Source organism: Capsicum annuum, chromosome 2 (assembly GCF_002878395.1).
Source record: "Capsicum annuum cultivar UCD-10X-F1 chromosome 2, UCD10Xv1.1, whole genome shotgun sequence".
In the NCBI taxonomy this organism is placed as follows: Eukaryota; Viridiplantae; Streptophyta; class Magnoliopsida; order Solanales; family Solanaceae; genus Capsicum; species Capsicum annuum.
The window spans coordinates 132,699,836-132,713,046 of NC_061112.1; the positions used below are offsets into that span (position 1 = coordinate 132,699,836).

The following is a 13,211-nucleotide window of genomic DNA, read 5'->3' on the forward strand; positions in this document are numbered from 1 at the left end:
TTGTTACTGTTTAATATGAATATGATATGTATTTTGTAAATACATATGTATATTTTGTAAATACATATGTATATTTTGTACTAAAATACATATCCAAATCTGTATGGCTATGTATTTTGTATGTTTTTTTGAATATGTGTATGTGATATACATATTTTTCTTTTCAAAATAAAAGTTAGAGATAGAAGAATAAAAAAATAAGAAAAAAAAAGAGAAGTGAAAAAGAAAAAAAAGAAGAAAGAGAAATAGAAGTGTGAAAAAAAAATCAAATAGAAAAAAAAAGAACAAAACGAAAATAGCAAAAGAAAAAAAGGATATGAGAAAGGAAAAAAAAAGAGAAAATAAAGTGAAAAGAAAAATAAATAAAAATAAAAAATAAAATGATAAAAATATAAGATGAAAAAAAACTAACAAGAAAAAAAAGGTAGAGATATAAGAGAGTGAAATACAGTAATGATGTTTTATATTGAAATCTTGACGATTATGAAGATAATTATGTTCAAATATGAAAAAGAAAAAAAAAGAAAGAAGAAAAAAAAAAGAAAAAAAGAAGAGAAATAGAAGAGAGAAAATAAAGTGAAAATAAAAAAAGACAAATAAAATAAAATCATAAAAAAATAAGATGAAAAAAAAGGATAAAAGATATGACTATATTTGAGGGGGAGAATAGTGGAGTGAAAATAGGAAGGTGTAAAGTCGTGAGAGTAAAACATGCACTTGCTTAGTTAATGAGTAAAATAATGCTAGTCTTGCTATAAACTATAATTTTACAAAAGTGTTGCTATTTATTTTAATTATAATCTTAAGTATGCTACGTTTTATAATTTTTCCATTTGTAAAAGACCATATGTTCTTTTCTCTGTTTTTCCAAAAGATTAAAATATCTTTACTTAGAGTTGTATATATTAATTGTACTCAAAATTAATAAATATAAAATTCTACTAGAAATCTATAATCTATAATCTATAATCTATAATCTATAATCTATATCTATAACTATATCTATAATCTATAATCTATATCTATAATATATTAATAGTGTGAAACCCCTTAGAAAAATGATTTAAACTTTTTGTCCTTCATTAAAAGACTCTCCTTTACACAAAATTATCTTTTTGCTATTTTATTCAATTTATTATTTAATTATTTATTATATTAACTAGACTTCTAAAGTATATAAATGACCTTCTAGACCCTTGTACTATGTCGATTTTGTAAGTTGAATACTTCTACTTACATGTTTGTCATCTGGAACCCTGAACCCACTAAAAAACATTATTTTAAACTCTTTTTTGGTGAGTGTAACACACTCTCCCCACGTCAACTCCATGCCCGCCTCATCTGCCACGTCATTTGATCATATAAAAAAATAAAAAAAGTATTACATTAAATTTCAAGTCATTTTTAAAATGCTAATAACAAATTAAATATTAAAATTAATTTAATTAAATAATAAAAAATTATAAATATAAAAAAATTTGAATAATAATATTTTTATTTTTGCTCACAAATTAAACATCAAATTCATTCGAAATAATTAAAATTCTTCTCCAACTAATTTAATTTTTTAACTATAAATTCATATATACAAACATAATAAATTTTCGATTTTTAAACTTGAATATCTTTAAAAATTTCACAAAAATTTTAATTTTTTTCAAGCGAAATTCACTAATTTTTTTCTATATTCACTATCACTCACTTTCAATTCAAAATTTAAATTTTAATCCAAAAAAAAAGATTTCAAATTTAAATTTTTATTCAAAAAAATAAATAAAAAGAATTGAATTAAGAAAAAATTAAAATAAAAAATAAAAAGTGAAGGTGGTGGGAGGGGCTGGAAGAGTGTTGGGAGGGGGTGGATGGGGATGGGGGTGGGGGTGGGGTGGGATAAGGCTGGGTAGGGTATGGGGGTGGGGTAGGGGTGGGGTGGGGAGGGAAAAAATATATATTTTTTAATTTTTAAAAATATTTTCAAATTATTTTTAAATTTTTAAAAATATTTTTAAATTATTTTAAATTTTTTAAAAATACTTTTAATATTTTTTAAAAAAATTTAAATATGTTTATAAATTTAAAAAGATGAAAGGAGAAAAAGGACCCTTTTTTATTTTTATTTTAATATTATTTTAATGTAAAATTGGCCAACAATTGACCCCCCCACTCGCACCCCCAGGCGAGTGGCTACACTTTCTTTGTCCTAGTCACCATTTCAATGCCATATAGGCAAGGTCAACGTTTAAATGGTGTAAAATGTTGCTTTTCAATGGGTTCAAGGGTCCAGATGATAAACATGTAATTAGAAGTGTCTAATTTACAAAACCGACATAGTACAGGGATCCAAAAGGTCATTTTGCCCCTAAAATATATAGAAAGAAAATCAATTAATATTTTCCTTTGCATTGATCAATTAAAAAATACTCCTAAAATAGGACTATATTCAGGTAATACTTCTATAAATATTGAGATTCACGTTACACTAGAGAAGAAATCAATTTACCTATTGGGAGAATATGATTGATGCTCATCTAACTTGATTCGGTTGCATGTCTAGATTGACGGATTTTTAATTTTCTATCCCTCAACTTCTTCACATTTTTTGTCAATATAATATATATATATATATATATGTGTGTGTGTGTGTGTGTGTGTATTCTTTATTTTGGTTCAAGTCCTTCATTAGAGTTAAAATTTTGCTTAGACAAGAATTATTTTCATCAAAATCGAAGTTTTGTGATTACTATTGTATTGTTTTGTTGTAGTTTACTGGTCATAAATGAATATCAGTTGATTTTGAGGGGTTTCTTATATAAATCTTAAATTTAATTATATTGTTTTGATTTCTTTATTATTGTATTATTTTATTTTAATTTATAGGTGGTAGATGAATGTCGGTCAGCTTTGAGCAATTTTTTTTAGGTAAAGTTTAGATTTAATTGTATTGTCTTAATATCTTCATTAGTTTATTATTTTGTTGTAATTTACATGAGGTAGATGAATGTCGATCGGCTTTGAGAATTTTTTTGATAAAGATTTGGTATCCATCTTTACATAGTCAAAAGATATTGAATTTAATTATTGTATTCATCTTTATTATTTAAATAATTTTTTTATTTAGTGTAACTTTTGAACTCATTAAAGTGAGGTGCGCGCGAGGCACGTACACCTAAACTAGTATATTAAAAGTGTGAAGACCTTTAGAAAAGTGATTTGAACTTTTTACCCTTCATTAAAAGACTCTTTAATACACAAAACTATCTTTTCACTATTTTTTTAATTTATTACTTTATTATTTTTAATTATATTAACTAGACTTTCTAAAACATATTGAACTCCTAAAATATATGGTTAGAGAATTAATTAATATTTATCTTTCTACTAGATTTTCTAAAATATATGGTAGTCCTAAATATATGGTAGGAGAATTAATTAATATTTTTCTTTCTACTGTTCAATTAAAAAATACTCCTAGAATAAGACTTTATTAAGAAAATTTTTCTATAAATATTAAGATATATGTTAAACTAGCAAACAAATCGATTTTCTTATTGTGATCACTATTTTTTTTTTTTTATAGTTTAAGATCGTAGATGAATGTCGGTTGACTTAAAAGAATTTCTTGTATAAAGGTTAAGTTTAATTGTATTATTTTGATATCTTTATTATCTTATTTTTTAATTTTAATTTACAGATGCTGGATGAATGTGGGTCGGCTTTGAAAATTTTTTTTAGGTAAAGGTTAGGTTTAATTCTATTATCGTAATATCTCTATTAGTTTGTTATTTTGTGGTAGTTTACAGTTCGTAGATGAATCTAGATCGACTTTGAGAAATTTTTGTGTGTAAAATTTAAGTTTAACTGTATTGTTTTGATGCAACTTTTATCGTATTATTTTTTTGCAGTTTACAGGTGATAGATAAATGTTGCTCGACTTTGAGGATTTTTTTTATGTAAAGGTAGGTTTAGTTGTATTATTTTGATATCTCTATTATTGTATTATTTTATTATTGTTTATAGGTGGTGGATGAGTGTCGGACGACTTTGAGAAAATTTTTGTGTGTAAAATTAAATTTACTTGTATTATTTTGATGTCTTTATCATTGTATTATTTCGTTGCAATTTACCGATGGTAGATGGATGTCGATCCACTTTCAAAAAATATTTTTGATAAAGATTAAATTTAGTAAATAAATTATCCATCTTTTAAATATCCATCTTTATATCTTTAAAAGATATTAAATTTAATTATTATATTTATCTTTATTATTTAAATAAATATCGTAGAAATAGTTGCCACCAGTTACATCGATAGTGACAAATTAAAATCCGTAATATATTTGGCAAAGCACCCTGGTTTTAGTTATGTTTACTTTCTGCGTCAATGGATGTATTCAGAAAGTCGATCTCCAATAATCACTTACCGGCCATAGGAGGAACTGGTCCCTCAACGTTTATCCAACTCGAAACTAAAATAACCCACAAAATAAAAGAAGTGATCAAAATAAATAACCTAATTATTATTTAATTAGTTATCAAAATAAGTTAAACGTAATAAATTATTACGTTTTATATATTTCATTAACGTTCAAATGAGGAAAATAAATAATAAACACTTTTTATAAAACGTAATAAATTATTACATTTTACAAGCAGTGTTTGTAAAATGTAATAATTTATTATATTTTTCATAAAAAATAAAAAAGAGAGCAGTGTGTTGTCACATCCATCTTTATACAAACACTGTTTGTAAAACGTAATAATTTATTATAATTTACAAACAGTGTTTGCACTCAGTTATAAATTATTACAACTTACACCTGCCTATGTCACATCACATTTACTTTCCCTCTTTTTAATTTAACACCATCCCACCCCACGTAGCTACCCCTTGCACCCCACCCCAACCCCTTACACTATTTTGTAAATTGAATCGGATGATAAAAGTTCGACTGAAGTATGGTTTTCTTTAATAGATTGTTGTGGGAAATATTAAGGTTTATCGGAAACAACCCCTCTACCTTTCATAGTTTGTATTTATACCCTTCCTAGACTTCACTTATATGATTACACTAAATATATTGTTGTTGTTATCGTCGCCATCCTATTTGAAGGACTTGTATTTTTCATTCCATATAAAAGTAATAATATAATTGTATATCATCTTGAATATGATATGTTCTTTTTTGATGTCTATTAGAAAGCCAAACAGAATAAATAAATAAATAAAATTTAATTTATATTGCATTATTATCACTTATTACAATTTGCAAAACATAAAATGCACGTGATTTGTAAATATATATAATTATTGTCATTCTAAATCTAATTAAGGTGAATTACTTTATACATAATGGTGCTTTTTGCAGTGGATCATCCACTAAAATTTTAGAATATTGTCCATTGAAAATTGTTTTGTAAATTGAATCGGGTGTGAGGGTAGCTACGTGGAGTGGCGTGGGGTTAGATTAAAAAGGGAGAAAAGTAAATGTGATGTGATATAAGCACATGTAAGTTGTAATAATTTATTGTAGAGTGTAAACGCTATTTATAAAACGTAATAATTTATTACAAACTATATGATTTGATATAAAGATGGATGTGATAACACATTATTTTTTTTTTGTAAAATATAATAAATTATTACGTTTTACAAAAAGTGTTTACTATTCATTTTCATCAGTTGATCGTTAATAAAAATATATTAAATGTAATAATTTATTACATTTAGACTATTTTGATTACTAATTAAATAGGTGATCTGTTTTAATCGTATTTTTTATTTTGTGGCTTATTTTAGTTCCGAATTCACGTTTATCTCATTGTATATTTTCAACCACTTTCTAGAATTCTCTTTTCCCTTTTACATTTTGTCACCTCTGAAATAGTAATTGGTTTGTTTGATTGATATGTATGTGGAATGGCAGATGACTGCAATAGATTGACAGTCAACTAAATATATTGTGAACATTACAAAGAATCGGTAGGGTTAATAACCCTATTTCCAACTAATTGGGATTAAAGCATATTAGTATTGATTAAACTGATTTTTCACACAAAATGAAATTTGAGATTCAATATATTCTTGTCAACTAACATGTCTTGAGTGTTTTACTTAAAAAAAAAAAAAAAAAAGATAAAAAAAAGCTCGGTGTGCTAAAGTGCCCGCTATGTGCAGGGTCGGAAAGGCTTCACCACTAGGGTGTATTGTATACAACCTACATTTTTGTCAGTGGTTGTTTCTAAGGCTTGAACTCGTGACTTTTTGATCACATGACAACAACTTTACAAGTTACTCCAAGACTCGCCTTTTTGAGTGTTTAACTATCCTAAGAATTGTGTTACTCCATCATCTAACTTAACTGGCAATTAAGTAGTAGCATAGCGTTCATTCTTTTTAGATACAGAATGTGGTGTTTGATGAATTGGATCGGATTGGATGTATCACATTCATTTTACATCTTTCCCCGTTCATTTTTACCCAAACCTCCAAAGAACTAAAACATTGAAGTAGCTAGAAATATGACTTTCAATTTAAGAATCAGTAAAATTGATCAAGACTATATTCCATTTCATTCACAGGGATAAGTGCTCCATTGACGATTAGCAAGGTTTAGAAACAGGAAATTTGTTACCAGTGGCCTTTTGGACTTTTACTGAAGCAAGTAAATCCAGTGGGAATGACTGGAATTATAATTAGTTGGTCAAAGATGTTGTCTTTTTATGTGGAAGGATTGCATTACTACCAATTTAATATCTTTTTCATCAATTGGATATTTTCCTTTATTAGAAATTTCAAAGATTTGGACTAAGGTATATGATTAAGTGGTAACTTTGATTGTATTTACTGGTTATTATTGTTAGTCTTCTATCAGACTGCCTCCAAAGTCTCATTGCCCATCACCTAGGAACTTTCTTACTACGTCTTTACTTAATAATGAGAAAAAACTCTTTCAAAACTGGTGTTTGGGAGTGAAGATGTTGTTGGTTGAATTAGTTCTCTTGCTTTCTTGTTTCCATTTAGTTAGCTGCAACAATACTCTTTCAGACACCTTGATACCTGGCCAGCTCCTTTCCTTTTCATTAGGACATACTTTAGTATCCAAACAAGGGAAATTTGAACTGGGTTTTTTCAGTCCTGCAGGTGCTTCTGATAAGCTCTTTATTGGTATATGGTATTCAAATATAAAGACCAAAACCGTGGTTTGGATAGCAAATAGGGACAACCCCATTCGTCCTCCGTTCAATAATTCTCATTTAGAGTTGTCCGATGGAAATCTACAACTCTTGGATGCACGTACACAAAGAGTTTGGAATTCTAATTTATCCGCAGCCTCAGCATATGCCAATAGGGCAGTACTTCTTGATTCTGGAAATCTCTGTTTGACAAATGGCATTGACACACAGTGGCAGAGCTTTGATTATCCTACAGATAAATGGTTGCCTGGTGCGATGATTGGATTTGATAAGACCACGAACACACTCCAGAAACTTACTTCTTGGAGGAATTTGAATGATCCGGCTTCAGGAAGCTACTCTTTGCAATTAGGACCGAATCAAAATGGAGAGTTAGTTGTTCAGCGTAACCTCCAGGAGCAATGGTGGAGGTCTGAGCCGTGGAATGAAGGAGGGTTTGCTATTCTAGCACAACAAAATCGTTATAAGAATTTATTCAACTTCAGTTATAATGCAGCTGAAGATGGTAAATACATTACTTACAATGTCTTTGGTGAATTTGACATTTCTCGAATTGTCCTAGAATTTAATGGGTCGATGAAGCAATGGTTCTGGTCTAAAGACCATCAAAATTGGCAGGTAGTGTGGTCTGGACCTACTGATAATTGTGACCGAATAAATCATTGTGGTGCTTTTGGAATTTGCGACATGAATGCCGATCCACCCTGTGAATGTTTACAAGGTTATGAACCGAAGTTAAAGTTAGATTGGGATATTAATGACTATTCGGGTGGGTGTGTGAGGAAAATTCCGCTGCAGTGTGACAACAATAACAAAGGTTATGTCTGTATGCAAAATGTAAAAACTTCCTGCATCATCTGAATCAATGCAAGTAGGAAATGATCAGATCTGTGAATATATATGTTCATCTGACTGCTCATGCAATGCTTATTCTTACAGCACTAGTGGAGAGTGCTTATTATGGAATGGCGATCTGATCGATCTGTCAAGAATACCTAATAATTCACGTCAAGTAGTGTTCAACATTAAGCTTTCTGAGCGCTCCAACAAAGGTTAGGTGCTTCCAAGCGGCATCTCATTTCTAATATGCTCCGTTTCAACCAAATTTATATTATTTTCCTCCTTTCTTGATCTTCCTTTTTGTTTAGGAAAGAAGAAACCACTACTGGTAGGACTAGCAGCATCCATCACTTCTGCAATTTTTCTCTGTGGTACATGCTGTTATTTTCTATGGAGAACAAAGCTCAAGGAAAAAGGTACATTCTTTTCTTTCTAGCAGTTATCTCTGTGCTTTATGAACATAGTGTTTGCTTGTTAACAATCCTAATCCTTCGTGATGCATTAATTTTCTGCTGGAAACTAAGTTGTTTTCGTGTCACGTTCTTATTTTTGCTAGTAGCAGGTTGAATAACTTAAGTTTCACTTCTACATGGCATGACTGAAAGAGGTCAATCAAAATGTAACCTTTTGATTTAATTAGTCATGGAAAGGAAACTATATTCTCAGAATCATGCGTAGATAAAATTTAAAAATGCTAGTGTTCCGCTTCTTCTAAACTCATCTATAAATTTCCTATTTATACTGCGTTACTTCAGGGATTTTGGGAAAGAAAAAGTTCAGAGAAATTTTACTTTTTGAGTCAGCAACTGATTTGTCAAAACCTGGAACTTCCAGTAATAAAGGACAACAAAAGAAATGTGCCGTTGAACTGAAGTTCTTTAAATTACGTGAGCTGAAAGCTGTGACGGACAATTTTTCCCCTCACAATAAGGTTGGAGAAGGAGGTTTCGGGTCTGTTTTTAAGGTATTGTTACTGCATAAGAAAATGTATTGATAACCTGAATAACTGCATCAATCTGCTCACTCCCAAAGAAAATGGGGAAAAGTCCCTCTTGAGGTGACCAGGTAGCGTACTGGTTTAAATTTAAATCTTCTCCATACTTGTGTTTAAAGGTGTGATTAATTGCATTGAAATTTCCAGGGTCAATTGCTAGATGGGCAGAAAATAGCTGTGAAAAGGCTATCAACTCAATCACAGCAAGGTATCAGTGAGTTCAAAACTGAGGCCCTTCTCATTGCTAAACTTCAACATAGAAATCTTGTTAGGTTCCTTGGCTGCTGTGTAGAAGACGAGGAGAAAATGTTGATCTACGAATATATGCCAAACAAAAGTCTAGACTATTTCATATTCGGTATGATAACTTATTATCTGATTTTGTGTTTACCCTTTCCTCCTAAATGGTGCTTACTAGATAAATTTGGTTTGAACAACCTAGATGAGAGCAGGAAGTCGTTGCTTGATTGGAAAAAGCGGTATGAAATCATTATTGGAATAGCCAGAGGGATACTCTATCTTCATCAGGACTCAAGATTAAGAATAATACACCGTGATCTGAAAGCTAGCAACATTCTTTTAGATGAAGATATGAACCCCAAGATATCAGATTTTGGTACTGCTAGAATATTTAGTGGAAATCAAAATGAAGATAAGACTAATCGAGTCGTTAGAACATAGTAAGCAAGCAAATACTAAAAGGGACTTCCCATCACATCCTTACCATTTACAAATACTCTGAATACTCATTATTGTCCTTTCCTATGCAGTGCCTATATGTCACCTGAATATGCTCGAGCTGGTCTCTTCTCCATAAAATCTGATGTCTTTAGCTTTGGTGTTATATTATTGGAGATCATTAGTGGCACAAAGAACACGGTCTCTTATACTAGTGATTCCCCTCCAAATTTGATAAGACGGGTAAGTTTTAAGATACAAACATTGAATCTATCATTGACTTGACAATCGAAGTTATTTGTTAAACAAACTGCTGCTTCAGGCCTGGGAGTTGTGGAATGATGGTAAGGCGTTTGAGCTGGTAGATTCATCAATAGTTGATTCTTGTTCCAGTGAGGAAGCACTGCGTTGCATTCTAGTAGGACTATTGTGTTTGCAACTCAATGCAGCAGACAGACCAACCATGTCAACAATTCTGTACATGCTACGTATTGAAGCAACGGTTCCCTCCCCGAAGCAGCCCTTCATTACCCCTAACTCAGACTCGATTATTACAGAAATCACATCATCTTCGATCAATGAGGTGACAATTACAGCACCTGATGTTCGTTAGTTGTCTGATATGATTGTGCATTAGTGTTATCTGTTGCTCAAATGTATGTAGTTGTCATTACTTCCCAAAGTATGAAGCAATCTTCTATGATTCAACGCATTATGTTTTGATAGATTTCATCGAACTAGTTGATCTTACGTTGACAGCTCCTCATCACAGAAATATTGAGACAACAGTGCTCTTGTCTGATGATCATAATATCATTGTTGTATTTGATACATAGTTAGCTCATGATCTTGTTATGAATCAAAATTATCCAAATTTAAAATCTTTCAAAAGATTACTTACACGTTTGTATTTTTGTATCCATAATTTTTTGAAAAACAACTTAACAGACTAATAATAGTTAAATACCTCATTATTGACAAATTCCACAACCAAATTGCTATCCTCTAAATCAATAAAAAACTGAAAATTTGATTATTGTGGCTAGCAGGATTATCCTTTGTTGTTGTTAGAGCATTGATGAACACAGCATAGACTGTTAAAGAAAACATGAACTGTGACGAATATCAAACTTTTCTGAAAGTCGATGGGCTTCCATTAACTGCCCTTACAGGCTAACACAACTGACAGCACTATAGTTTCTAATGCATAGTTGCATGAACTTGTGTCTCCACATCTCTAGAAGTTATTTTCAGAGTTTCAAGGGCAGGGAAGGCACACTGCTAGCAGGCAATGTTTTCACATCATTCCTTTTTTGGTAAGTAAACATTTTCATTACACCAAGTGAAGAAATTACAGCACATAGCATAGCTATCCTCAGCTAGCTATTCTCATTGCAAAACATCTCTTTGTCCTACATAAGGCTATTAACTTAGCTCCTGTATATGGCATCACAGTTAAAGTAAAGAGCTACTAAAACTAAAAGTAAAGCTTCTGTAACCGGTCTCTCAGATCACCAGTGGCTCTGATATTGCATATGCAAACAACTTCCCTAGCAAGGTTTGTATTGTCTCTTGCCACACCTTTCGAAGACAATTTAATGAACCAGTTGAAATGTTGTATCCTTGTAGAGTGGACAGTAGGTTGTATCTATATTAAGGTTAGAAGTCTGGCCCGTAAATCCGTAGAGAACTTTCATTCGCCAAATGAATGATCACTTGTTTCAGAGTTGGCTTCAGAAAAGTCCGCAGGTTGTATTCACTGAAATCCCCAACTTAGCAAGTCTATAAACATCCAGTTCCAGTAGCTTCCCTCGACACTGCAACGATATTGTGAATATGGCTTAGGTCTAGCAGCATTATGAAACATCAAACATTTCCACTCTACCTCTGGGAAATCATCAAGTAGCTGCAGATAAATTTGCTTGATTAAATCCTTCTGCTCTTTTAGAGGTTTATGACTTGACTGATTATGGATCTAGCTCCCAGGATCTTTCTTATCATCCAACTTGATTGCTGAGGTATGGTCGGTCATATTACCTATCCTCTGTCCTTTGACGTAGTATGCATGAGTAACATTGAGACCATCAACAGATTAGGTATCCTTTTTATGAGCCAACTGTCCCAGTATATCTTTGCAATAGCCGCTTTGTTCAATATCTGCATATTAGTAAGATTGGGACTCCAACAGATTAGGTAGAGACATCCTATCCCAAGCAAACAAAGCCTTCAATAACACAAGACCACATGTAGCTTCTGGCGTTCTATAATAGGCGTCAGTCAATTTCATAACTTTCAACAGTAAAGTGAATAATTGGGCCTAATATGCTCGAATCCCAAATAACACTATCTGTACCAGTTGAAATCTTCCAGCAAAGGAAAGCTGCTTCTTTTTTTCAGCCCAAGAGGATATTTTAACTACTATCTGTTATTTCCTTCTACGGGTACGCAAAATCTGTATATGTGGAACAACAACTTTAACTTTAGTTCTATGTTTAAAAACAAGAACACAATGAAGTGCAGTAAATATGCTCAACACAAGATCAAGTGATCTTTCTAAGAGGTGTATTTGAATTTTAGAAATAAAGATGAAAATAGAAATGGCCAAGTCGCCTGAATTCACGGACTTTCCTTAAGGAAATAATTCCCCTCACTGTACCGAGGTTGCAGAATTTTCCTCCCAAGATAAAATGGCCAAACTAACCAATTGTAGCGGTACCTCAAACAACTGGAATATCTTCGAACGCACAGAACGTTTTTATTGATCACCCAGCGTAATTTTGAAGTCAGGAAGAATTTTGTATTCTGAAAATTTCTCATATCTAAACCTATGAATGAAAGCAGGTTTATATATCCATAACATGCCTCTTTGAAAAGGTGGCATTGGTTCAATTAAATGGTGTCTCTTTTTCTGGAAATTCATGTCCGTTCATCCAAAGAACATGTCTTTTCCTGAACAGGCATACCAGTTCACGAAACAGTGGCACCAGTTCGATGAAGTATTGCATCAGTTCGAAACACTATTTTGAATTCTGCATGCATGTATAAATGGAGGTTTGAAACACTGCAGGAAAAAGAAAAAGAAAAAAAAAATTTATTGCATAGCCGAGAGACAACGACAACGGCGCGAGGCATCTCTATTTTCTTGCCTCACTTATCATGTGGAGCAAGTGTTCGTTATTATAAACACTCCAAAGTTTTCTTCTCCCACCAATGTGAGAGACTTAATGAACTTTCCAATTTTGGGAGTACACTTTCCAAATCAGTGTCTCCTTCCCTTCATTTTTCTCTCCATTTTCCATTCACACTTTGAACCCAACACTATCTTCTCAATGAGGGGTTGCCATTGTGTCATGGTTAGCTTCTTTGTGTCTATAGGGACCCTAAATATTTAAAAGGAAGCTATCGGTAAGAACAATCAAGTATCTGCAAGATTTCAGTTTTAATATGCTCCTCCAAATAAGCAGCACTTTTGGATGGATTAGCTTGTAGCCCAGATGCGATAGAA

The 13,211-nt window shown here is 31.6% G+C and overlaps 1 protein-coding gene across 5 annotated transcripts; it reads left to right on the forward strand.

Annotated features, from left to right (window-relative positions):
- Nucleotides 1-6,195: 6,195 nt before the first annotated feature.
- Nucleotides 6,196-10,565, forward strand: LOC107859512 (G-type lectin S-receptor-like serine/threonine-protein kinase B120). Of its 5 annotated transcripts, XM_016704553.2 has the most exons (8): nucleotides 6,203-8,031; nucleotides 8,134-8,246; nucleotides 8,343-8,450; nucleotides 8,790-8,998; nucleotides 9,176-9,386; nucleotides 9,471-9,708; nucleotides 9,799-9,949; nucleotides 10,029-10,565. In XM_016704553.2, exons 1-8 carry the CDS (start codon nucleotides 8,015-8,017, stop codon nucleotides 10,317-10,319), a joined length of 1,338 nt encoding a protein of 445 aa, XP_016560039.2. In that variant the 5' UTR covers nucleotides 6,203-8,014; the 3' UTR covers nucleotides 10,320-10,565. The 5 variants fall into 5 exon arrangements, 2 of the variants coding, with proteins under 2 accessions (XP_016560039.2, XP_016560037.2); XM_016704551.2 differs by having other exon boundaries at nucleotides 6,204-8,246; XR_007052394.1 differs by lacking the exons at nucleotides 9,471-9,708; nucleotides 9,799-9,949; nucleotides 10,029-10,565 and having other exon boundaries at nucleotides 6,196-8,011; nucleotides 8,869-9,316.
- The last annotated feature ends 2,646 nt before the right edge of the window (nucleotides 10,566-13,211 follow it).